Below are 27,954 nucleotides of genomic sequence, written 5' to 3'. Positions count from 1 at the left end.
TCCACAGAAGCCCCGCCCCCTCTGCTTTCTACACCCCGGTGTTTTGACGCTTTGACACAAATCTGCTGCGATCAACTATGAGTCCGAGTGTCTGAGGAGATTCTATCCTTTCAGGCTTTTATTCTGGAGGATTCCTGCGTTTTCTTGGGATCTTGGATTCTTGGATGAATTGAGCGTCAGGACGAGGTGAGTAAAAACGACCAGACTCAACTTTATAAAAAATGAATGAAAGCTTTTCTCACACACACTGGATTAAACGACCTTTACTGACACTGTTGCTCAAAAACATCACCTGGATTTAACGTTTTCTGTTTTTTTCTTTTTGTTTAAATACATTTGCTTCGTTTAAAGCTCGCCGGAAGTTTCATTAGTTGGTATTTTAGCTCCAAGTAACACCTGTATTTAAACATATTTAAGTAAATATTTGAAGTACACATACAGCAGTATGTATTTGTAAAATTAGCCTTCTAGAAATAAGATCCAGGTGAATAACCTAATATTATAACTGACTAAAGTGGAAAGTTTGGTCGTCTAGGAGTTTTGTTTTTGAGTGATGCAACCCACCTGGGAGTGGTACCGTGTGTGTCACTTCATTATAGAACTTCCAACAGCATCAAATAGAAATCTGAGATCTCAGGTGTGCATTTGTCTTTTAGCTTGAGACTCGGAGTAGAGCTGTGTTCTGTGTGTAAAGACACAACATGGACAGGTTGTCAAGTATTTCGAGACTTGATTTAGAACTCAAGATGTGAAGATAATCCACCATGAGCGTGTATTCTTCCACTATGTTGGGCACAGAAGAGTCTGTGATGAACCCGATGACTTCCATTCACACCAGCAAACACTCGAACCATTATCCAAGTATATCTGAGATTACATTATAAAACAAATACTTATTGTCTTATTTAACCAATCATATCAAAACATTATATTCCTTTACTTATTTCTTACCAATATCAATTCAAACTTCTGATTATCGTAAAATGTACAAGTACATGGCGGAATCTAGAGGTAACTGGTCGACTGAAACACTGGTGTAATACACCAGATCACCTGAGTGGCAGTAATGAGTCCGACACTAGAAGAAGAACGAGCTATTAAGAAATAACAATGATTCATAACGGTTCCATTAAGGTGGCGTCACAATGTAAGAAATGAAACAGAAACATGTCAGATGTTGTGTATTTTCATGTCATGGGTGATTATTATAGACATGAAGGTGTAAACCATTGACTCCAGGGAGAGAAACACCAAAGTGTTCTTGATGAACTTCCGTTAAAGATTTCTAAGCTGGACAGAAGTCTCGTGAAGAGGCTGAACGTCATTGTGCAAATGATCCATTTGTTGCTCGGGGTGAGTCATGCTGTCGGGCAGCAAAATAAAGTGTTTCTCGTCCATTAAAATCCACATGAAAGAGTAAAACAACTGTTGCAACTTCTGTCAGGAAGTGAAGTAAGACGTTCACAGTGTTTGCTAAACAACCTCAAAGGTCAGAAAGGTTGAAACATTCACGTATAAGTCGTGAATCTATTCATCACAGTAGCTTTAGTTACACATGCTGAAGTACTGCACGATGAAGGGATGAAAAAACAGTTTAAAAGACAGTAAAGGGTGGAATATTGTCCCATATGTCGAGGAATTCACATGAAAGGATTCTTGCAAAGTCGCACGAAACCGACTTGAAGATGTTTCCTGATGCAATGGTGGACCTAATGTGCAGGAAAGGGTTAAAGACTTGAACTTGAACCATATGTACAGTGAACACGTGCAACAGCCAATGTAAGAAAACGGTCTTGGACGAGTGTTTTGGACTCTCTCTCTCTCTCTCTGTCTCTCTCTCTCTCTCTCTCTCTCTCTCTCAGACACTGAGTCATCAGCTCTTGTTTCTATTAATAATGTTGCTTTCTGCTCCGGCGTTGTGATCCGTGTCCTTCGTCCCATATTCCGTCGCATTTCTGGGAGCATTAGCACGTCCGCGGCGCTCTGTCCGGGGTCGAGTGTGTGTGTGTGTGTGTGTGTCGGTATGTGATGACACAAATCAAGTGAATCCAGACACACACTTCCGTGCAGGACCGACACACAGCGGCTCTCATTAGAAGACTCACTCGCCGGGTCAACAAGTTTGTGTTGTGCCAACATTAGTGTGTGTCTGTGTGATGCAATGAGTGTCTATTCATTGCATGGGAAAATAGTTTGTGTACATTTTACCTTTGTGTGTATTGCCACAATACAGGGGCAACAAGATTATATATAGAGGTAGTCTAGTAACAAGTATATATGTGTAGTATTGTCCAGTACTTGACTCTGGTGTTGTGATAGTGTAGTAACAAGTATATATGTGTAGTATTGTCCAGTACTTGACTCTGGTGTTGTAGTATTTACAGACCACATGACTCTTGCTGGACTCACTGTATCCTCTCGTCCTCAGTCATTGCCGGGATCTTATGCGATTTCATTGTTTCTTTAGCCGCAGAGGATGTAATGACTTCTGCCACAAAAATGAACAAACGCTGTGAATATTTTGATGTTAATCGTGAATTTAAAAAAATAATAATGAAAGAAAGAAATGATGGAAAATAAACAAAGAAAGATCTTTGATTAAAAATGTATACATGGCCATGACACGTGTGTTTTGCACAAAATTGTGTCTTATTAGTTTTGTGCACTTATGATTCTTGCATCTTTTTCTGTTTAGTGTGTTTGTTTTTGCTTGTATCAACAGTTGTTGTTGTTGTTGTTATTTGACTGGCTTGTGTGTGTGATTTGCTCGTAGTAGTGTGTTTACCAATGGGTGTGTACTGACTTATGTACATGCAAACATGTGTTTTGTGCACATAAGTGAGGACACATCTGTGTGTTGTGTGTTTTCCTAGTATGTGCTGTACTTTCAAGGCACAAAAGTAAATCATATGTTGGCGTTAGAACCAAATATACACAAATAATTGACGACCATCTTAACTGCCAGTCAGTATCTTCCATCACTGACCCAGGTACTGACCACTGCACGACAAAGAAGGCTCATAATATATATTCGACTTCTATCCGTGCTCATGGACGAGCCGGTGTTGGTGGAGTGCAGCGTAAACCTCCCTCAATAATCTGCCAGCATATTTTCTTCCCTGCAGGATTTGGGAGTTCAGGGTCAGCCAGCAGGCAAACAATTTATTATCCAATTGATCCGATCCCTCGCTGCCAGAAACCAACCTGTCGTTGGGTCGTAAACACTCCCAACTTTTTTTTTTGATTTCCTCCCTGCGCCCGTGGAAGTCTTGGGAGCGAGAGTCTCCCTGGACCCGGAGCCTAATGCTCCCTGGAATGCCGTGAATGCCGAGGCGGTGAAAGCCGTGAATGTTTATGTCACTTCCAATGAGATCGTTGCAAAAAAAGTGGCTCTTGAGACTGAAATTCCTTCTAATTGGCTGCGTGTCTGAGGCTTTTGTTTCCTTCGCTCACACTGCGGCGTTCTGTCTGCGCCGGGGTGACACACTGGGCTCGCCATCAATGAGGCGCTTGTCTCTCAGAATCAAACTTCCACTCTTTCTTTTTTCTCTCGCATCTGCTGCGACTGAAGGTTTGAAATGTGATGAAGTGAAAGGAGTCGTCGGACTGCCCCACTTTCAGAGATGAACTGGCAGCGAACAGTCGGACATATTGTGACCGTCGACGGTGTCACGGACGAGTTCACGCCATTAAACTCCTTCTTCTGAGACAGTGAGTAGGATTTCAAAGTGAAAGTAGCGAGATCCGGGTTGGTCTCCCGCTGACAAAGGCCTGGTGAATTTTTAATATGACAAAAATGACGTTTTTCTTTCCCGCTGCTAATTAGCGGCGCGCTACGTTGGAGGCCCGGCACGTAACGACGCCGGCGCCACCTGTTCTCTCGCCGCGCTCACGTGTCTCGCACCTCCGTGGCCTAGTTCGAGTCCCCGTGATGCCGTAATCCAGTTTAGATGTGAATTTCACTTTCACGACGGTCCGACTGTTTAATCCTGCTGTTTTAATGCCTGGATTAGAGATTATGATCCATGAATAATTCGCGCCGCCTCCCGATACTTGTCGGTGAAACTCTCGGTTTCAGATGACGTGCCGTGACGTCAAATACTTGAGGGTTCGTCATCTCCTGGTTTTCCTTGAGCAGCCTTGAGCTCGGTTAAACCTGGTCAAGGCCTTGAGCGAGTCCAACACGTTGACTCACTCTTGATGTAAATGCTTGAATAAATGAAAACTTTATAAATATTGCTATTCGTTAGGGTGAGAAAATATCAAGCGATACATCGCGGTTAACTTTTATACAAAACTCAAACAACATTTTATCACTGGATCAATTTAATGTTTTAATATTTGTTTTTATTTTCACTCTAAAATCATATTCGTGTTTTTATTTTTATATAATTCATATTTTTTCTTATTTATTTATATTTCGTTTATAATTAACATGCATATATTTGCTTATTTTTTGAGTTGAAATAAAACTTCTCGCCGCCAACACGTCCATGAAATCCAGCGATATTCCTGACAAGACTTAGACTTAGACTTAGACTTAGACTTAGACTGCACTTTATTGATCCCTTTGAGCACAGAAGGAATAGAGAAAAACCAAAAAGCACACAGAAGAGGACGATAGCATTAAATAACAAAACAGTAACTGAATATAACGACGGTATAAACAAAATAAATAAAATAAAATAAACTAAACAAAGTGACTTTACGTTATTGCAGATGAAAGTGTCAGAGTGTTGTTATCCACTGTAGAGGTGTAATTAACTGAGGACGAGAGGATACAGTCGACTCCAGCAGTTTTTAAAGCTGATGTTTGGACATATCAAAACAAACGAAAATTCTGCAACATCAGAGTCAAGTGCTCGGACAATACTTCTATCCTTGTTACTACAGCATCACGATATATCGCGGTTACACGTTATTGATGCGTATCTTGTGGCTAGATTCTTAACAATACACCAATCACTAAATGTTTTTACACTTTCAAATAGAGTTGTTTTTATCGTCCATTACAGCACGTACTGTTGCCATAAGGTCAGAAGTGTATTGCAGTAAAATAACTGCAGTACTAGTATTATTTAGGTTTTGAGGCTCCATCATCTTGAACAATGAGATTTCAGGCGACACATACAACTTAAAAGTTACGTTCTAGATACGTTGGCTGATGCAAAATATCTTGTAAACATCAGAGAACTCTGAAGGCACTGAGCATCTCGTCTCACCGGGACCAACAGAGGAGGACTTTATGTCCCTGCTGCAGGATTCCCGACCACTTCCTGCTGCTGGGTTCTGGGAAAGATCCCGGGTGACACAGGCCACTCGCGTCCACTCAATCCGGCCTCTGTGGGGCCGACGCTCCCACACTCCCATCCCACTGTACTCGTGCAGCACACAGGGAAACTCTCTCCCGGCTCAAGAAAGACGCCTCTGTGCGGCTGCAGCTGTGCAAGTGCGGTCAGTGAGTGTCTGGGAAGAGAACATGTCGCTCGCTCCCGTCCTTCCTTCAATCACTGCTGTGTCCCAGGGATTGATATGTGGATCGTGCTGCACTCCAGCTCCAGAGACCGAGAGCTGGAATCACATCTTAAAACTAGATGAGACTGCAGCGTTTCTGATACTTGTCTTGCTGACCTTGGATTTCAGAGGTACACTTTAAACTAGTGCTGTCAATCATACAAGGGGACAGAATATTTAACTCTGGTTGAGACAAACAAACATTTAGCTCCGAAAATGATGTCACAACACGATCTTGAACTTGTAATCTATGTGTTTGTGTCGTTTAGACTATTGTAACAGTTTATTTTCATGTCTAAACCAGAAGGATCTTCTCGCCTGCAGTTCATAATCAACTCTGCAGCGAGAATTCTGAGCTGCTCTAGTAGAAGAACTCACATTTCTCCGATCCTTAAAACTCTTCACTGGCTGCCAGTTTCTTTCAGGATCATTTTAAAATTCTAGTTCTTACTTTCAGATCTATTCATGGTCAGACCTTCCATCAGTGATCTGATCCAGACTTACACCCCAGCTTGGGCTCTGAGGTCTGTGGATCAGAATCTACTGATGGTTCCTGAACTTCCGGACCAGAGGAGAGAAATCCTTCCAAACTGTTGATCCTAAGCTTTGGAACCATCTCTGTGTTTGATGATCTACTGACTCCTTCAAATAAAATCATCTTAAACTCTCGTCACATCCAGATAACAGCCGATTAATGACATGTTTGAGTCTGAACTGAACCTACGGAACACACAACACTGACAAACATCATCCAATAATGTAAACGAGACCATTCAGTTTCAGTTTCAGGAAAACTTCCTTTAATTTTAACCGTAGCTCACACCGGTTTAAAAACGACCTTTCCATACAAAGACTGTTTCTCGTTATCTGTGGTTTCATAGGTTCTCGGTTTTTTTTTATGTTTCCATGATCAGTATAACATCTGCAGGTTGCAGATTGTGTCATCTTGCACTTTCTTCTTATTGCTCTTTCTTCTTGTTCTTGTATCGTCTTGTGTTGCTCTGAGCTGGAGAAACGATTTCCCGAAGGAGACGTCCAGAGGGATCCATAAAGTTTATCCATCTATCGATCCATCTATAATGGATGTAGTGCACGTGCTGTTGCTCTGTAGCGCTGTGGCATGAAAACAGAAGGCGTGGCCAGTGTGCAGACGAGCGTGAGCCTCTGCTTACACAGGACGTCATTGCTGGGAGTCGCTGGTGCAGATGAAGCAGTGATTCCTCTCTTGGACCAGGTGTCGAGAAAGTCGTGGATCCAGTTTATCCAGGGACTGAAAACCGTGGTCCGTCCGACACCGAACCAGGACTGGCTGATCATTCAAAGTTTTACCAATACCGTCACTTCGATACCGGCTCCTGAACTACTTTCAATTACTAGTACATTTTCTCTCCAAGATGTTTTCTTTCTTAAAATATAACAAATTATTTTCTGTTAAAAAAACAATCAAAGCAAACGACAAGTCAAATACTCTGTAGCTAACAAAAGCGTTTCGGTCGATGACACAAAACAAATGAGGTCCAGTATCCAGAAGTTGTGTGTAATGTTACTTCGTCCTCGCATGTCTAACGGGAGTTTTACAACCTTTTTTTTTGCACCGCAGACCAGAAGTTATTTTACAACATTCCATAGCGGCCAAAAAAAACTAATGTTAAGTTCATCTCTCGTAATGTTGTCTCGGCAACAAGATTTCGATTTTTGTTGGTTGAAAATCCATGTCTCAGGCTGGTAGGACTTAAAGGTCTGGTCTTTTTTTTTTTAAAATAACAGAAATCAAATAGATTAGGAGCAGAGAAAGAAAATATAAATCTGTTCTATTGAGTATTTCTGCCTGGAATATTCAGATTTTCTCTGAAATAACATTAGCACGCATCAAACACAAACTCTTAAGTGACAAAACTTCTGATGCAAAGTCCTTTGTTTTCAATAAACACATTTGCACTAAGTCTAAAGGAGACTCACACATACACGACATCATCGTCGGCATACAATGAAATAGATGCAAACACATCTTAAGACATTTTTATTTGGCTTTTCCTTGATTTCCTGGAACTCCTGTGTTGTTCTCAGTATTATCTTGATCTTTAAAGTATATATTTTATTGAATATTGTTTTGATTGTTTAAGCGCTTTGTGACCCTGGTCTGGAAAAGCGCTCTATAAATACAAATTACTAACTTACTGACTTACATCTTGTGGCAACCAGAGTTCTTAAAAAATGATTTTCTCCATTGTAGTTATTTGCAGGATCTTAACTTTTTGAAGGTCGGTCCGTGAATATAGTCCTGATATTTAACCGGCCCCTGGTACAACAAGCTGTCTCGCCTGCAGTTCATACAAAACTCTGCAGCCAGAATTCTGATCTGCTCTAGTAGAAGAACTCACATTTCCACGATCCTTAAATCTCTTCACTTGCTTCCAGTTTCTTTCAGGATCAACTTTAGACTCCAGTGTTTGTTTGTATGTTTTAGTGGGTATTGTTTTGATTGTTTAAGCACTTTGTGACCCTGGTCTAGAAAAGCACTCTACAAATATTACTTACTTACTTACTTACTTACAAAAGTTGGCAGCCATTGCTGTAAAGCTCCGATGGTTGACTTCAGTCAATGAAGGAAAACCCTGGTTCTGGTCTTCGCTCCACAAATGTCCTTTCCCGCCTTAAAAGGATTATTTGTTGTTTGTAATTACACACTTAAATGTGACGTTCACGCCTGGTTGCTTCGCTTCATTTCACATTCAACCTCAAGCAATCTGTCCTGGTATCATTGTTGAATTTTTGGGATTCCTCAGGGCACTCTGGTTGGCTCCCACGAAGTTTAGTCAATGACTTTACTCTCAGCTGATGATGCCGTAAATTGGCCCGACAACCCCGGAGTCCCGACCGTACTTGTTTCAGGAAACGTGGGCTCGGATCGTTGCGGCGATGGCCCGGGTTCCGACCGCACGCCTCACGCTTCGGGAATGTGGCAGTTTGTTGAGTGACGGCGAACAGCCGACGTTGTCTCTACCTGCTCGCCGTGCATTCCTGCCCCGAGCTGCAGCAGAGACGTTGAGACTCGCCCTGGACCGTCGCATTCCTGAGCCTCTCGCAGCGTCACACCTGGATCGCGCCGTCATATCTGGACACGTCGCCGTGCTACATAGTGATCCCACATGGGACGCCTATAAATCTGCACCTTCTGACACGGAGGCCCCCGGGATGCTGGGATTCCTGCTGCTGCTGGATTTGCGGAGTTGAACGAGGCCGAGGGAGAGAGAGAGTCTCTCTGTGGAGCAGATCAAACGCCGCCTCTGAAATCTGATGGAGTTAAATGAGGGGTCGACTGTGCCGCAGTGTTGCTGCTCTGGACCAGGAACTCCTGACAGAAGATCAGATCTTCCCAGCATCCCTTCTCTAGTCTCCACAGGAAGTTTATCTATAGGATAGATGGAGCTTCTTCTCACCCTTTTGAGGGAAGGATGCTTTAGTCTCCAACTCTTACCCATCTTTCTCTTTTTCTTCTTTTTTTCTGTAAAAAATCAATATGCAAATGTACATTTTGTACTTTAATGTTTCACTGCCAAGTGTTGTAAATATATGCAAAATCTGAGGTTTTACCACTTTTTTATCTTATTGTTTTTATCATATATTTATTTGCATATATTATTTTTTAAATGATTACCATGAGCACCATGAGAATGACTGGTGTTTAATAGCAAGAATATGTTGATACGATAATTATCACAATATATAGTGATACTGTAGTAACAAGTATATATTTGTAGTATTGTCCAGTACTTGACTCTGGTTTTGCAGAATTTACTCTTGATGATGAAGTCGTAACTGCTTTCATTTGTTTTCAACCCAAAATATGTCCAAACATCAGCTTTAAAAGCTGTCGGACTCACTGTATCCTCTCATCCTCAGTCTCGCGGGATTCATTGTTCGGCAGAGGATGTGATGAATGGTGCCATCTAGTGGCTGGAAGTTTAATCGATAAACACACAAATGAACAAACACTGTGAATATTTGCATGGTAATTGTATATATAAATGTATTTATGTGTATCAATATTTTTATACAACCCTAATGAAAATAGACCATGTTTTTTTTTACTTTGATACTGTTTTTATGTTTCACACTTTGTTGTTTTTATTGTGAAAAACCAATAACATAATCATTTAATTTAATTCAACTTTTGTAAGTGAGTATCAAACTAATGGTATTACTAGTTACTAGTAGTAACTAATAGTATCTCTCCAGGTCACTCAGAGAGTATTTCCTCCTCAAAAACGTTGAGTCCAAGAGCTTGTTTCGGGGAATTCTCGCCGACATTTAAAAGAACACTGACGATGTCATTCCTGCTGACCTGCTCTAGTCCCTCGTACATCTTTAATAAACTATATTAAACTATTAGTTTCCATCTCTTCACATCATGTCTTCTTTCATGTGAACGCTGCTTCAACCTCTTCCCTCTGAAGCACCCCAGTAGGGATCAGAGCGAGGCGAAGGGAACGCTCTTAAATGGAAAGAAAAAAAAAAGGGGACGTGGGTAAAAACCTCCTCAAGACCCCCCCTGAGGATAATCTCTCATCCTCCCTTCCTCCCTTCCTCCATCCTGCTCTCCTCTCCTGCGAACACGTGACCCTCCGTTCACGGGACGACCATATTTAGATGGAGCGCCCGTGGAATCGGATGACAAGGGAGCAAAACCCCAGAAACCTGCAGCCGAGTCGGGACCGGATCCAGATCCAGAGGTTCTATTCTTAGTCTCTGGTGCGGCAGAGGAACAATATGAGGCGTCTGTCAACACCAGCTCTCTCTGAACTCACCGCAGACGACTGTGTGGAGGAGAGTTAGTGCTGCTGCTGCAGCTTCACTTCCTGATACTGGAACCTTGTGATTGTCAGTTTGTGAAGGAACTGCTGGTTAATGACAGTCGCTTGTTAGCTTGTTGACATGTGAAGCACTTTATGTTCTTCACTTATTAATGTTATCTTTTATTTTATTCTGGAATTTATATTTAGAGTAATATGAAGTTAAAGCAGCAGTGGGTAGTTTTGTGTACCTTCATATTTTTGTTCTAAAATAACTTGTGATGACACATCAACTTAAAACTATGACTCATATATTGTGACTTCAGGTTTTTTGTGTGATTTTTATTTTCACTGTAAAAGTTCTTGATGGTGTGAACATGCTACACATCGCGCTGGTTGTGGTGGTGTGGGTGAAGTACAGTACAAAGACAAAGTAAATGGCTTCCAGTTTCTTTCAGGATCAACTTTAAAATTCTGGTTCTTACTTTCAGATCTATTCATGGTCAGGCTCCTCCTTACATCACTGATCTGATCCAGCCTTACACCCCAGCTCGGGCTCTGAGGTCTGTGGATCAGAATCTACTGATGGTTCCACGCACACGGTTCAGGACCAGAGGAGAGAAATCTTTTCAGGCTGTTGCTCCTAAGCTTTGGAACGATCTTTCTCTCTCTTTGCGCTTGATGGATCTACTGACTCCTTTAAGAAACACCTTAAGACGTTTCTATTTGTTCAGGCTTTTCCTTGAATTTCTCGAACTCCTGTGTTGTTCTCAGTATTATCTTGATCTTTAAAGTATGTACTTTTTTGAGTATTGTTTTGATTGTCTAAGCGCTTTGTGACCCTGGTCTCGAAAAGCGCTATATAAATAAATATTACTTACTTACTTACTTACTTATGTTATTTACAAAGCCGTCATATCATATTTCATTACAATCTGATTCATGACCTCATCATATCGTCCTTCATTCATCAATGGAAGGAAACAGAACATTCATCAACTGCTACAAACCGGGACATGAAAACTTTTGCGATGTTTAGCAAGTGCTCATGGGAAATGTGGTCTCCTGTCCGGTTGAACACTATCACTGTAGTCCACTGGTGTCGCTCGACTTAAAGATAGAATCGCTTTAATATTAGCTAATATTTTATTAAACCATTTTATTCATATATTCTTTTAAAAATATGTATAACCTATATAAATACATCATTTTTTGTATTAATTTTCCATAGTGTTTATCAACATTTTCTTTCATTTTTGTTTATTTTGTTAGTTTAAAATTCAGATTTTTTTTTTTACTTAAATTGTTAAAAGAAAACTCTCCTGACTTGTTATTGTTGAATCTTTCTCTTCAAGACGCATAAGTTCCTCATCATGACCACCTTTTCAACTCATCACTTGATGAAGTTGCTCTGAAATCTGGGCGAACGAGAGGTTACGGTTATACAACGAGTCCCTTGGAGGTGGAGACTTCCGGGATTGATGACGGCCGGTGACAAACCTCCATGTTTGACCAATAGAGGTCCAAGAAGAATTGAAGAGACATTTAATACCTTTTTAAACTGTTTGAATAAAATATTACTTTAATTATTTTCTTTTACCATTTATTGTTTTTAAAATTGTATTTAACACTTAATTTCTGATCTGATTGGTTTTCAAAATATTGTTTTAATAATAGTTGTTTACCTTGTGATGATGTTCATTTTAGAATAAATAAAATAAAGTACAACAGAACTCGATACAGTTCGTTAGGCGAGCGCTGAGGAACATCTGAGACGCAACACTTGTCGTCACAGAAGGTCAAGCGTTGTGTTATTATTGTGCGTGTGAACATGTTCACTCATGACCTCTGAGCGCTTCACACCATCGCCATTTCAACTGCTCCGAAAATGGCCGAAGATTCTTCCGTACGATCCCGGCCTCGTGTCACGTATGTCAGATTAGCATCGCTCGGATCAGAACCGACGCTCCCTGCCAGCGACTTTTTTTTGTTGTGCTTTGGAAAATCAGAATTCCAGCGTAAGCGCCGGGTTTAAGATGGAGCGACCAGCTGCCGCTCACACCCGCAGCCGCGCGTGTGACGCCGAGGTCGACTTGTTTAGCAAACAAAAGGTGATTCGAACAAACACTCTGATCCTATCGCGGGTCGAGGCTCCTTGAAGGGAAGTCGACCCGGTTCAGACGTGTTCGCAGCTTCTAATCTTTATTTCTTCATCAGATCGGAACGTTGACAACGAGCCTGGAAAGTCTTTGTGTCGCTGACTTTTCTACATCTGTGCACTTTGGAATGCTTGGAATCGCTGCCATGGTTACACCAAGGCTGTGTGTTAGTGTGTGTGTGTGTGTGTGTGTGTGTGTGTGTGTGTTAGAGTGTGTGTGTGTGTGTGTGTGTGTGTGTTAGAGTGTGTGTGTGTGTGTGTGTGTGTGTGTGTGTGTGTGTGTGTGTGTGTGTGTGTGTGTGTGTGTGTGTGTGTGTGTGTGTGTGTGTGTGTGTGTGTGTGTGTGTGTGTGTGTGTGTGTGTGTGTAGGCAAATATTGACTTCGACAACTCCTCTCCTCGGTGTCGGCCGGTGACGGCGCTCTGAGGAGGAGGCTACACACACTTATGTACAACTTCATTATGATCCACAAACACACACACACATTCATAGAGACAGACGACACATGTGTTGTGTGTGGAGCATTGTGTACGGAAAATAATTAAGCAGTAGTTAGTGTGGGTCTTTGTGTGTGAACATTGTTGGAAACTTTTGTTTCTGTCTATGTTTGCATGTTTGTCAACATTCTAGTTTGTTGCACAAATATTTGTTTGTTGCCTCATAGTGTGTTTTTTCATTTGTGTTTGTTTGTTTTTTTACGTTGTGTTTCTTTATCCCTCTTGACTTGTTTTCATGTGTGTTTATGCTTTTATAAATCTTTGTGTTTTAGACAGAAATGTCTCATTCTTTTTCTATCGTGTTAATGGATGCTTGTTTTTCTTTGTGTTTGTGTGTTTTTTTATGTGAATGTGTTTGTGTTTTGTATTGATTTTACAAACCAGTTATAAAAAAAACAATGTTGCAGAGAAACTCTAGTAGTGTGTGTTAGCAAGAATCTGTTGATACGACACAACACAGTACAGTGTCGACCATACGATATATAGTAATAGCGTAGTAACAAGTATATATGTGTAGTATTGTGGAGTACTTGACTCTGGTGTTGTGATAGTGTAGTAACAAGTATATATGTGTAGTATTGTCCAGTACTCTACTCTGGTGCTGTGATACTGTAGTAACAAGTATATATGTGTAGTATTGTCCAGTACTTGACTCTGGTGCTGTGATACTGTAGTAACAAGTATATATGTGTAGTATTGTCCAGTACTCTACTCTGGTGCTGTGATACTGTAGTAACAAGTATATATGTGTAGTATTGTCCAGTACTTCACTCTGTTGTTGTGATAGTGTAGTAACAAGTTTATATGTGTAGTATTGTCCAGTACTTTACTCTGTTGTTGTCATACTGTAGTAACAAGTATATATGTATAGTATTGTCCAGTACTTCACTCTGGTGTTGTGATAGTGTAGTAACAAGTATATATGTGTAGTATTGTCCAGTACTTGACTCTGGTGTTGTGATAGTATAGTAACAAGTATATATGTGTAGTATTGTCCAGTACTTGACTCTGGTGTTGTGATAGTGTAGTAACAAGTATATATGTGTAGTATTGTCCAGTACTTGACTCTGGTGTTGTAGTATTTACAGACCACATGACTCTTGACGAAGTCGTAACTGCTTTCATTTGTTTTTAAACCAAAATATGTCCAAACATTAGCTTTAAAAGAGTCCACTGTATCCTCTCGTCCTCAGTCATCACCAGGATCTCGCAGGATTTCATTGTTTCTTTAGCCGCAGAGGACGTAATGGCTGCTGCCACCTAGTGATCGGTTTGATCGGAAATGACCAAATGCCATGACTATTTAAATGTGTTTTGCCAAAACAATAACACTAGTAACTTTACTTTTTGTTGCTACATTAGCATCCACTTGCTTTTGTAGCTTCTCTCAGGTCTCAACCTTCAGAGAACTATGTTACTACATAAACAAATGTTTTGTGCAGGTCAGCACTGAATTAAGAGTCAATTATTTTATTGTAACGGACTGGGAAGTACCTTTGCTCCTGCACTCGTAACATGTGAGGTTGTGCGTTAGATTCTTCCTGCGGCGTGTGCGGTTCTGTCGAGGCAGGCCCGGGCTCCGGCGGGCTCCGGCGGGCGCCGGTCAGACCGGTCCGTCCGGTTCCTGTCGTCGACGTGAAGGCCCCAGATGGAATGTCATCACGGTAGATTATGAAATGGATGGTGGTAATCTGGGTGGAACAAGCACAACTGGATTACGCAGCGGTCAGTGGCTGTTGACGCAGGACACCCCCCGCCCCCCCCGCCCTCTCTCCCACTGTAATTACATAGAAGCTCATGACTCAACACACTCCACCGGGTGTTTGATGCACTGACTCTATTCTCTCTGTACTTTGAACCTGAATTTGAGCATTTTGACAACAATCCTTCTACATCTTTGACGCAGAAACATCTACAACTCTGACCTCAGATCAGCGTTTGAATGAAACTCTCTGAGTCGTCTTCGTGTTGCAAGAACCGCCAGAATGGATGAAAAAAAACACTCGCTGCTGCAACATGTACTTCTTTGAAGGCGAAGCCCCCCCGAGGGATTTGAAGATCTTATGCATAATGAAGGAAACCCCCTCCTCACTTAGCTGTACTCACTCCACCACTTCACTGGAAATGACCTGTCAGACGAAAACCATGTTAAATAAACATCAGGAACTCAAAACTATCCTTTCATTAGCCACAGTGTACTTTACTTTGCTCTAGTTGTGTGTGTGTGTGTGTGTCGTCTAGTTTAGAGCAGGTGTGTGTTTGTGCAGGAGGTTGAACACCCGAGTCGTCCTCTGACCTCCATCTTCTCTGTTCTCTGTAAATTAGCGTCGACGCCGGACCCCCTGCTGCTCGATCCATCATGATAGCGGGGGTTTTATCCCCGAAAATTATTCCCCGATTAGAGCGAATGATTTACAGTTTTCTTGGCGAGTGTGTGAGTCGGAGATGTTTCTTAAGCGCTGAGGAAAAAAACATTATTCCAGGTTTTATCGTTTTATTATCCTCCACAACAATGAATGTACAGTGTTAGTGTAGCAGGTTAGCATGTTAGCTCAGTGCTATCAATGAACCTTATTACAGTGACTGTTTTCCTTAACAACACTCTGTGGATATATTATAACAGTACTGTATTTATGTTTTTGGAATCTTATTTAATGTATATCACGGTTCATTTATGGTTCAGATTTCAACAAAGATAAGTTCAAATAATTTTTTTTTTTAATGTATAACTCTGATAAATATTACACAGCGTTTATTCATTTTTGTGTTTCTATTACATTTCCGATCACTAAATGGCTTCAGTCATTACGTCCTCGGGAGCTATGATGACTGAGGACGAGAGGATACAGTTGACTTCAGCTTATTTTGTTTGGACATATTTTGGTTTGAAAGCAAATGAAAGCACTTCGTCAAGAGTCATGTGGTCTGTGAATACTACAACACCAGAGTCAAGTACTGGACAATACTACAAAAATAACCTTATACCAGCGAGATCCCAGCGATGACTGAGGACAAGAGGATATAGTCGACTCTTTTAGAGATGATGTTTGGACATATTTTGGTTTAAAATAAAAAAAGGAAAGCAGTTACGACTTTGTCAAGAGTCATGTGGTCTGTAAATACTACAACACCAGGGTCAAGTACTCGACAATTATATACTTGTTCCTACAAACCCTTTACAAAACGTTTCGTGGTATCGTCATACATAACGTATCTCCAGATTCTTGCTAATACACACTCAAAGTAAGTGGTAAGTTTGGTACCAGTCGGTCTGGTCCTGGCGATGACTGAGGACGAGAGGATACAGTGACTTCAGCAGCTTTTAAAGCTGATGTTTGAACATATTTTGGTTTGAAAACAAATGAAAGCAGTTACGACTTCGTCAAGAGTCATGTGGTCTGTAAATACTACAACACCAGAGTCAAGTACTGGACAATACTACACATATACATACTTGATACTACAGTATCAAAATATATTGTAGCGTTGTTCCTGTATCGAGATACAGACTAGATACAGACATACACACTCCTGCTTAACTTAACCACTTACGTAATGCAACTACTAGTTCAGCTGCTTTACCAGCTACAACATCAACACTACATGTACAACAACAACAACAACAACTACTACAATGTCTCCCACAACCGAACATTCTACTTTATCTATGACTTTACTGAAAACAGTATTCTCTTGATGACCTTTGAACTCCTCTGTCTCCGCAGGGTTGAGTCATGGGGGCCCACAAGAGTAAACCGAAGGAGTCGGGCCTGCGCGCCCGCAGCGTGGACAGTAACCTGGGTTCCGGAGGAGGGACCGGAGCCCACTACCCCAACTCTAACAAACAGTCCACGACGCCCAACCGCAGCGCCACCATGGAGGGGGGTCTCGGGGGTCCCACCATGGGTCACACGCCGGAGCTGGCCCTGTTCGGAGGCGTGGACCACAACAGCGTGGCCTCCTCGAACAGAATGACGCTCTCGGGTAAGGCTGGAGCTCCGGTTTCCTCCCTTTTTCTTTTAGTCCGCGGCACTTGAAGAGACGTGAAGTTGATATTTTCGTGCGAAGTTTAAGATACGATTCATGCAATTCATGGCAACTTTCTCCACAGGAGGCGTCACGACTTTCGTAGCACTGTACGACTACGAGTCCCGAACCGCTTCCGATCTTTCGTTCCGTAAAGGAGAGCGACTACAGATCGTGAACAACACGTGAGAAAACCCACTTTTCATTTACGTCCCAATTCATCTGACGTTTTTTAAAAGATTTGGACGAGAGAAAAACTCTTCGCTGCTCACTTCCTTTACAAAGATTCTCTCCTGAACTCTTGAACCGCAGACGCAGGTCTTAGTTACTGAGTCTAACCTGCTTGTTTTCGTAGCGGGTCGGGGGGGAATCAATGAAGGAGCGTTGAACCATGAACTGCGTTGCTGCTTAAACTAACAAACTGTTGACCCGGAAGACAGCGGAGCAGGACAATAGTGGATTATATCTGCATCTGGCCCCTTAAGCCCGAGACCGCGGGCAGAGTTTACACAGATTTTATGACCCGAGCGAGTGGCATTAGGTTCCCCCTGATTTGTGCCGCACTTACATGGGGCCTGCTGTTGTTATGGTAACCCCTTGACCTCCTCGAGCTGCTACATTTCTCTATTTCATTGACCCTTCAATCCCCAAATGTCATGTTGTAGTTGAGTGTACTTTTAATATTGAGCTTGAACAGGATCATGAAAATATCTTGTTATTTGTGCCTTCATCAATAAATTATCTGTCAGAATAATACGCTTTATTTACGCAGCTTTCTGAGTCGACAGTACATCGTGTTGTATAAGATCGAAGATAGTTTTAAGGTATTGTCTCTGAAAAAGACAATATTGACTTAATTTCCAGACCTATTTAAATCAAGTACATCTAACATCGTAGCTATCAAAGACAAATGTAAAGAACAATAAAATAAATAGAGTTTTTTTAGTACATGATGAGTAAAAAATAAGCAAAAGAATACATTGTATATTTATTAATCTATTTGCTTGTCACTTGTAAAGATAAAGTTTGTCTTTTATTTGCGTTTTTATAGAGCTAAATACATGATGTAGTATCTACAAATCTTCTTCATTAGACCAGAACATTAAATAAAGGGTGTAATTTGACTTATTGGACAACAAAACTAAGTCTTATATTATAACAGAAGTTGTCAAACATTAGTTAAAAAATACATGCTAGAAGGTTAAATTAAAAATGTCTTCGTAATCCTGAATATTATCTTTAAAAATAAATATAAGGGCATAGGAATAATGAAATAATGATATATTATCTTCTCTGTTATTGACAACAAAAAAGGAAACTTTTCCGCATTTGATCAATTTCTAAAAAAAAAGTGTCGGCCATTGTGCTAACGTTATCAGGTTAGCTCACTGCAGTAGCTAGCTGCTATGTTTCTCTTAACTGAAGGTAAAACATTTATTTTACCTACTCTGTTTGAAATTGTAGTATAAACATACAGATATAGCGTATCCTCATGATGGTATGCTGAGTCTGTGCACCATCATGGAGAACTAAAGCAGAATTGAAGAAACGTTCTGCAACACTTACCATCATGAGGAAGCAGACACTGCTAGAACAAAAACAGAACCAGTAGCACTGATGGATGGAAAGCGTGGGGGTATATATATATATTTATTTATTGTAGTTTTAGCTAATAGTATGACTGTGTTTTTATAATGTATTGTAGAGCATCATTGGTTTTTGACGCTTGATAAATTCATAGCACAGGTTTAGCATGTTGTTAGCTAGTAAGCTAACCATGTACTTTTTTGTTTAAATGAAACGTTTTAGACGTTCTTTAATAACTTATAATATAAATAATATGTTTATTTTTTGCTGAATGTAGTTTTGTGTGGCGTCATGTCTTAATGAAACCAGTTGTTCAACGTTATCGGTGCCATGACGGTTGAAATATTAGTGTTTCTTGAGCAGAAGCTGTCGTTCACATGTTGAGCCTTCGAGCAGTTGTTGATGTTTACAATGCTGCTCTTGTGCTTCTCTGCTTATCTCTGCATTTCCTGCGCTGAATTGCCTCTAACCTCCTTTTTTTCCACCGTGTCTGTTTCCTATTTCTGCTTCTCCAAACACAACATAGGAGGAAGATGAACTGCAGGTTTGTGAGTTTTTCCTCGCTGTGTTTTTTTGTGTTTAAATTCAGCTGCGAGTAAAGATGGACGCGATCTTTCGAGGCAGAATAATGACATTATTTTCTATTGTTTTTGATTGCATGACACGTTTCATCACATTCTGGTATAACCTTAAGAAAAAACGATCTTATCTCAACCAAAATTTCTGCCTCTTCATTCATCAAGTACTTCAGGAATACTACAAACACTTCACTACTTTTTCATTTCCAAGTACATCTTACATCGTACCGATCAAAGATGAATGTAAAGAACAATAAAATAAATAGAGTTTTTTTGGTACATGATGACAATAAAACAAGCAAAAGAATACATTGTAAGTAAGTAAGTAATTTTTATTTATATAGCGCTTTTCCAGACCAGAGTCACAAAGCGTTTAAACAATCAAAAAAATATTCAATAAAGTATATACTTTAAAGGTCAAGATAAAACTGATAAAACAACAGGAATTCCAGAAAATCAAGGAAAAGCCTGAACAAATAAAAACGTCTTAAGATTCTATATTTATTAATATTTAAATTATTAAAATCATTTGCTTGTCACTTATAAAGATAAAGTTTGTCTTTTATTTGTGTCTTTATAGAGCTAAATACACGATGTAGTATCTACAAATCTTCTTCATTGGACCAGAACGTTAAATAACAGGTGTCATTTGACTTATTGGACAACAAAACTCAACCAACATTTCTGCCTCTTCATTGGTCAAGTACTTTAGGAATACTACTAACCACGTCACTACAGTTTTTTAAATATTTCTGTCCATCTTTACTCGCACGTGTCGTCATCTTCGTCAACCTAATCCCTTCATCTTGAGCGCCGTAGCTTCAGATCAAAAGTGCAGAAGCTTCTTGACATCGTAGGAAACATGTTCTCATGACTTTCCTCGACTTGTTTTCTTCGGTCAAACATTGTTGCCGTTTGTCTTCCCTCCAGAGAAGGCGACTGGTGGCTGGCCAGGTCGCTGACCACAGGCGAGAGCGGCTACATCCCGAGCAACTACGTGGCTCCGTCGGACTCCATTCAGGCCGAAGAGTAACGTCTTTTATCTTTCACTCCCTAAACCTCCTCTCCGTTCCATCTGAGGAAAACAAAAGTATTCTTTCAATTCCCTTTTCCCCCCTAAAATCTTCAATTAATTACACCCCTCGTATTATTAAACACATTTTTAATTCCCTTTAATCCAGGAAATACATCAGATTTTTTTCCTCAGGTGAAACTCAAAACATTCCTTCAATAATGTTGTCAAAAAATGTCTCTTAACTTGAATGTTTAACTTCTATGTTCTCTGACTCAGTTTTTTTGGAGAGGAAATCTTTTGGGAAATGTGTTCATCCTATTTCTTGGCTACCAGGATCAAGATTATGGATAATCTGGTTTACGCGTGTTTTCCAAGATTCATACAAATTAAATTCTGTCGTCGCAATTATTAGTCCCTTGAAGTGAGTCAGTGAATTCCCAGGAGGTTTAAGTCCCTGGAGAATTATACTATATGTACTGCAGATGAGTGAGTAAGTGAAGTACAGTGAAGGTTATTTCTAAATGTGTTTCTAGACCAGGGTCACAAAGAGCTTCAACAATCATAAACAATACACAGTTAAAATATATACTTTAAAAGAACAAGACTCATAAGGAGTCTCAGAAAATCAGGGAAAAACACAAATAAAAACGTCTTGAGATGTTTCTTGAAGGAGTCAGTAGATCATCAAACACAGAGATGGTTCCAAAGCTTAGGAGCAACAGTCTGGTAGGATTTCTCTCCTCTGGTCCTGAACCGTGTTCAGGAACCATCAGTAGATTCTGATCCACAGACCTCAGAGCCCGAGCTGGGGTGTAAGTCTGGATCAGATCACTGATGGAAGGTCTGACCATGAATAGATCTGAAAGTAAGAACCAGAATTTTAAAATGATCCTGAAAGAAACTGGCAGCCAGTGAAGAGTTTGAAGGATCAGAGAAATGTGAGTTCTTCTACTAGAGCGGCTCAGAGTTCTGGCTGAGTTTTGTATGAACCACAGGCGAGACATCCTTCTGTTTATGACGCCAACACTCAGCCTGACTTACTCACTTCTTGTGTGGCCTCACACTGACTCAACAAAAGTGAACATGTTTCCCAAAAAAAACCCAACTCTGATCTGATCTTCCCTCTGTCATTCCAATCTTTCCGAATCTTCCATGTCTCACTCTCTCCTGCTTCTTCTCCAGTCAACTCAGACTGACTTTAGAGTCCAGGTAAGCTTCCGGGAAGAACTTCCTGAGATCATTTAACAAAAAATCTCTTCTTAGTTTTTTTCTTGAGTCTTTGTTTGTTTGTCGGCGTCTTCGGCTGATGATCTCCGTGTGATCTTCTCTAGGTGGTTTTTCGGTAAAATCACACGTCGGGAATCGGAACGTCTGCTGCTCAACCTGGAGAACCGAAGAGGAACGTTCTTGGTGAGGGAGAGCGAGACCACTAAAGGTAAGTTAAGACTCCACTTTAAATCTTGGATCATAAAAAAAACACTTTGAGCCAAATATATCCGGCGCATCATATCCAAGAGTCCAGTCTCCAGAGGATGCATCTCTGTGGAACGATGGTGCATCTGCGCAAAAAACACACTTCCTGTTTTCTCCCATGATTCCACAGCAGAGGATCCAGTCTGAGGGGACATCGAGGAGAGTTTTGAGGGGGGACGTAGTGAGTTGGTGAGCGGTGGAGGTGGTGGGTGGGTGAGTGGGTGAGGCAGACAGAATTAGGTCAGCTGAAGACTCTACATGCAGAAGTTCAAACATTTAGAACAGGAGGAGGATGAGGAGGAGGAAGAGGGAGGGAGGGGGAGGGAGGGAGGGAGGAGGCGCCTTGGGTTGCTGTGATTCATGCCTGCGCGGACTAGACCGACACTGACATCTAGTGGCCGAAATGTTGTAGTGCAAGAAGATTCTATTTTAATTTGTTTGTTTTTTAACCCTGACCCTGATTCATAATGTTACTATTTTGATATATTAGAGCAGGGCTGGGAAATTAACTCCCCTCAGGGGCCACATTATATAAACAATCGTTATGAAACTAATTATGAATAAGAATTCTAATTAAATAAAAGGAGACTTGATGTTATATCATTTAAAATTCCTTTTATCTAAGACTCAAAAACGTCACATATTTGATATATTTTACAATCTAAAATAAAATTCATTGATAAATTGTGTAATATGTAATTTCATATACATTCCAATTACAAAATATGACGTTAAAGCACTACAAACATATAAAATACTAAGGACTAAATGAAAAGAAGATAAAAAATGTCTTCAAACTAAGTTATATGTAGTTCAACTAGTAATAAAATTGTATCATAGACATCAGAAATGTTTTTAAATGGTCTGTTCTTAGAATTTATTTTAACCAGTGTAGTCTAAGTCAGTCAGTTTGCCCGAATCGGATTTAGAGAATTGAAAATCTCAGCAATATTTAAAATTGTATTTACTGTTTTTTCAACAGTTATGTTTATATTCAACTTGAGTTAATATTTCAATGTTTTTTTTAAGTAATGGATATTTATTTTCCAATATTTTATATATTCAATTATATGTTCTTATGGCAGGTTTTGTTTCATCTGAACGTCCTGAATAATTTTTGATTGTACTTAAAAAAAACTTGTGAATTGATTGGTTCTCACTCCGGGTCCAGGTGCCTACTGTCTGTCCGTGCTGGACTACGACAACACCAAAGGGCTGAACGTGAAGCACTACAAGATCAGGAAGTTGGACAGCGGCGGCTTCTACATCACGTCACGCACACAGTTCAGCACCTTGCAGCAGCTGGTCAACCACTACCGCAGTGAGTCGCCGATGATCAGTTCCTACATCTCAACGTCTGCTCAAGTTTTCTTTGAGTCACTCTGGGATTCACTGCTTGATTCGCTGAGACCTGTACTGTGTCTCAAATCGCATACTAGCGTACTCAAAGTTAGTATTTTTAGTGCGTATGTGCGTCTCAATTCTTAGTGTACGAAATTTAGTGCGACATGCACAGTAAATTGGCGTACTAAAACTGAGTATGGTTCGATGGACACTTTCTACCCTAAACAGCTGCCATCTTGACGTTTTAAACGGAAGTTACGTCATATATAAATGCATATATATTCATATACTTACAGGTGCATTTTCAGCAGCAGTAGGATGATGACACGTCTTCGCTGCTGATACCAGCTTAAATATCTCACGAATATTTCGGTTCTCATATTTTTTCTTTATTTCTTTTTCCAAACTTGCAAAATGTGCTGGCAGCAGGTGGCGATAGCGTTCAACCATCATTAAATAGAAGTAGAAGAAGAAGCTGTCGCGTCATTTACAGTTAGTGCGCGGCGGCAGTGTTTGATTTGAGACGTACTATCTGTGGAAAATTTGCGTACTAGTTAGTATGTACACTATCCTGATGCATACTAACTTCTAGTATACTAAGAGAAGTATGCAACTTGAGACACAGCACTGATTTTCTTTCCTCTTTTAAATGCTTTTTAATAATTTGACACTTTCATTCAAAATGAAATTGAATTAAACATAAACTACATAAACAGATTTTTTTTTTATGGACTCGCTTTATAAATAATTTTCTTGGAAACTGGTTTTCATTTATTTACAGATTGTTGAACCGTTCATTCTCTGTTGTTCTTCTCTCCAGAACATGCAGACGGACTCTGTCACAGTCTGACGGAAATCTGTCCCGTGCTGAAGCCTCAGACTCAGGGTCTCTCCAAAGACGCCTGGGAGATCCCGCGAGAGTCTCTCCGGCTGGACGTGAAGCTCGGTCACGGCTGCTTCGGAGAGGTTTGGATGGGTGAGCGTTTCCTTTTGAACCCTAATCTTGCCTCGTTTGTTCCACGCTCGACTCATCTTCCTTTTTTTTCGTCCACCAGGAACGTGGAACGGCACCACTCGCGTGGCCATCAAGACGCTGAAGACGGGCACCATGTCGCCCGAGGCGTTCCTGGAGGAGGCCCAGGTCATGAAGAAGCTGCGACACGAGAAGCTGGTTCAGCTTTACGCCGTCGTGTCCGAGGAGCCGATCTACATCGTCACCGAGTACATGGCTAAAGGTGGGTTTCACCTTCTTAGCTTCACACTGTTGCTAACATCACATTTTGAAAGCAGGCAGAACTTAGTTGGAGGCAATAATCACTGAACCCACTTTCGCTAAAATACTATATTTAAATCCTATGTTGCAATGACAAAAGTGAAACGACAGCTGTGATTGGTCGGCTGGGCGGCAAAGCACGGTCACCATTACTGAGAGGGTTGTTGAAGCTGGCGCCTCATATTTAATGTTGGGTTAAATACATGTTGTTAAATACATTTTAATGTAAACAAGTGAAACAAGTTTTGTTCAGAATGAAACCACCGCAAAAAATCTCTTCTAACTTCGTGTCACGCGTGATCTTCGTGATCTTGGTCTGCAGGAAGTTTGCTAGACTTCCTGAAGGGTGACATGGGGAAGATGCTCCGCCTCCCTCAGCTGGTGGACATGGCCTCTCAGGTCAGAGACTCTTTCGTTTGGATTTGTAGAATATTCTGGAACTGATTTTCTTTTTCGTTTTTTTTCCCCGCACACGTCAGATCGCCTCCGGGATGGCGTACGTGGAGCGCATGAACTACGTGCACAGAGACCTGCGAGCCGCCAACATCCTGGTGGGAGAAAACATGGTCTGCAAGGTCGCGGACTTCGGTCTGGCTCGACTCATCGAGGACAACGAATACACCGCCAGACAGGGTGAGACGTTTAACCTTTAACAAATACACATGTTGGGTATTGTATACATTTGACTTCAGATATTGTTGTTATAATTATTAAAGTTGCATCACTTTTCATAGAATGTACATGATAAACGATGTAAATGTTAAGAAATATATTTTTATTTTGTATTTGCTCACGAGGCTCATGAATGGATTAATTCACTGAAAATAAATTTCTGAATAAAAAACATTTATTTATGATTATTTTAATAATGATATTTACAAAATACTTGTTTATTTCATCACGGCTCGTAATTGTGTTTTAAGTCGACCATCGATACAGTTTTTTCTTTATAATAAAAATTGACGGCGTCCCAAGACAAACTTTATTGACAAACCGTACAGCGTCAAAGCGATTGATAGTTTCTGTGTCACTCGCACGGACCAGAGAGAACCGACAGGAGGAAGTAAAAACAGGAAGTAGCAAAAAGATGACGCTGCCCCCTACTGGAAAACAAATCTATGATCTGACCTCATCCTGGTTGCCATGACAACATGTATATGTGTAATTTCCTGCATCCTCCTCGCCTCGTCTGCTTCTTCAGTCTGTTTACTGTCGTCTCTCTCGGTTTAGGAGCCAAGTTCCCCATCAAGTGGACGGCTCCTGAGGCGGCGCTCTACGGACGCTTCACCATCAAGTCGGACGTCTGGTCGTTCGGGGTCCTGCTGACCGAGCTGGCCACCAAAGGAAGAGTCCCATATCCAGGTGAGACTCCGGAGTCCAGAGAGTGTATTTTTTTTTTTTCTGAGGTTAATCTTCCCGTGTGGACGCAGGAATGGTGAACCGGGAGGTGCTGGACCAGGTGGAGCGCGGCTACAGGATGCCGTGTCCGGCCGACTGTCCGGACTCCATGCACGAGATGATGCTGAACTGCTGGAGGAAAGAGCCGGAGGAGAGACCCACTTTCGAGTACCTGCAGGCCTTCCTGGAGGACTACTTCACCTCCACGGAGCCACAGTACCAGCCGGGAGAGAACCTGTGACCTGTGTGTGTTGGACCGCTGTGTGTGTGCGTGTGTGTGTGCCTGTGTGTGTGTGCAATGTGTGTGTGTGGAGGAGAGAAGGTGTGTGACCAGTTCAGTCAGAAACTTCTAGCCATAAACATTTTTTTTTCTAACCGAGCTCAGGCCCTGGAACTCAATGAGGATTTACTTTTTGTTTATTCTGAAGTTTTTCTCTTTTAATATTTGGACGAAAAGTTTATTTTACTGCGAATCACTGAAGTGTTATGAATGATAATCTGACATTGAAGATCAAAAACATAAATAGAATGAATTGACTTTAAATATTCGATATGATTCTACAATATTTGTGATTATGATTGAAAAAATATACTAATAAATGAAATAAAAAGTAAGTATTGCATGTAAAATGTAACACAAAATATATACAATCTAAATTAGGGATAACAAACTTTTATTCTTTCTCTATGAACTATATTTATTATCGTTTTCTTTCTGCATTCATGGCACTTCAGTGTTTCCAAACAAAAAACAACATCAAACTTGACGTATTTAATGATGAGAACGTGAGTCTCACGGATCCTTCGGGAAAAAAAGAACACAATCTGGATTTACTGGAATCGATTTTCTTGTCTCAGAGATTTTCCTTCAACGATTGAAGAGACGAACAAACTACTGACTGTCTCCTGCTGGAGATCATCCTGCTGAGCGCTGAGGACTTCTGTGCCGACATCTTTTCCAATGACTCTCGACGACGAAGTTTGACTTCTGAACGCAGAGATCGTCGTATTTATGAAAGTGATCTCAGAGGTGAATAATCTCGAGGGATAATCCGGCATCTTTCGAAGGTGCTGCTTTGATGCAATTTTTTTGGGAGTTTCTAATTCTTCTTTATTCTTACTGACATTTTGAGAGTTTAGTCCAGAACTATGGGATCAAAAATTCACATTTAACAACCGAAAATTAACCACCTTCAGCTAACATTCTTTATTTTTGCAACCCTATCAGATCCAATACAAATCAAGTCTAATGAACGAGTGTTGAAATCATAATGTAATGTCTAATATGTTAAAGATATTTTTTAAAACCTCTAAATTAAAGATGTTATCCAGGTACTTTTAAATACTTTTCCATTCACAATAACTAATAAATCATTGTTTTGTTCTTACAAATTGACACTGGATCATACGTTGATGATTTGTAACAGACAAAATTGTAGATAATGCATAATTAATGTAGATATAAATCTGTGTAATCCAGGATTAAATATCAGATTCTTAAAGGGTTAATTTTGTTTCTCTGGGTAAATCCTTTTCGTTGATGTTCCCACAATTCCATCTGCTGCTCTGAATGTTGTGTTTTTTTTAATAATGACCAGCATTTTCTATTAACTTTGTTTCTTTGAGACATTAAAATTGAATCAGTGACAATACAAGTTAATTAATTTATCAAAACCGGAGGGAAAAGTTACACTAAAATGATTAAAAAGTATTTCTAAAACGATCATCCTTTTGTAATTAAATGTCTATATTTTATTTAAATGTGTCTCTTCATGTTTCATCTTCACGTCCCTATATTCTGATGATCTCATGTTTTTCATGTGTATTAAAACCATGTACAGCATCTTCTCGGTTCCCCAGAGAAAACTCGACAAAAGTGCAAAAATATGTTCGTTTATTTTCCTGTGGGAGTGTTTCTTTGGCTATGCAGACATTTTTAAACTCTCTGTGTTTTGTTCTCTTTTCTACTGTATTTACTCGGAACACTGTTTTGGTAAATCCTGCTGAATTCTACTGAGATTTTAATAAAAAGTGTGTATATTGACTTGTTGTTTTGTTTGAATGGTGTGTGTGTGGGCGTGTGTGTGTGTGTGTGTGTGTTCCGGTGAATCATGAGCGTGTGATGCAGTCGTAACACTCATGTGACAAACCTTTATGACAGTGATTGAACATTGATTGACAGCAGCAAACTCACCTGATTAGATCAGACACTATCAGCCCATTAATCCTAAAAATAAAAAGATGATCTCATTCAAAAGAGCTGAGCTAGGAGGCAGACAATTGGGGGGAAAAAAGTAG

The 27,954-nt window shown here is 40.4% G+C and overlaps 1 protein-coding gene across 4 annotated transcripts; it reads left to right on the top strand.

The window, feature by feature from the left end:
- The first annotated feature begins 47 nt into the window (after positions 1-47).
- src (SRC proto-oncogene, non-receptor tyrosine kinase) lies at positions 48-27,700 on the top strand. Of its 4 annotated transcripts, XM_087780640.1 has the most exons (14): positions 48-186; positions 16,688-16,946; positions 17,074-17,173; positions 19,102-19,119; positions 20,084-20,182; positions 21,351-21,377; positions 21,500-21,603; positions 22,813-22,962; positions 23,806-23,961; positions 24,041-24,220; positions 24,581-24,657; positions 24,738-24,891; positions 25,489-25,620; positions 25,689-27,700. In XM_087780640.1, the coding sequence occupies exons 2-14, from the start codon at positions 16,697-16,699 to the stop codon at positions 25,895-25,897; spliced, it is 1,656 nt and encodes a 551-aa protein (XP_087636766.1). In that variant the 5' UTR covers positions 48-186; positions 16,688-16,696; the 3' UTR covers positions 25,898-27,700. The 4 variants fall into 4 exon arrangements, with proteins under 4 accessions (XP_087636766.1, XP_087636767.1, XP_087636768.1 ...); XM_087780641.1 differs by lacking the exon at positions 19,102-19,119; XM_087780642.1 differs by lacking the exon at positions 21,351-21,377.
- The last annotated feature ends 254 nt before the right edge of the window (positions 27,701-27,954 follow it).

This window comes from Callionymus lyra, chromosome 19, assembly GCF_982586985.1.
Source record: "Callionymus lyra chromosome 19, fCalLyr1.hap1.1, whole genome shotgun sequence".
In the NCBI taxonomy this organism is placed as follows: Eukaryota; Metazoa; Chordata; class Actinopteri; order Syngnathiformes; family Callionymidae; genus Callionymus; species Callionymus lyra.
The sequence above is the reverse complement of the archived record's forward strand: the minus strand, read 5'-3'. Positions and strand labels throughout refer to the sequence as shown.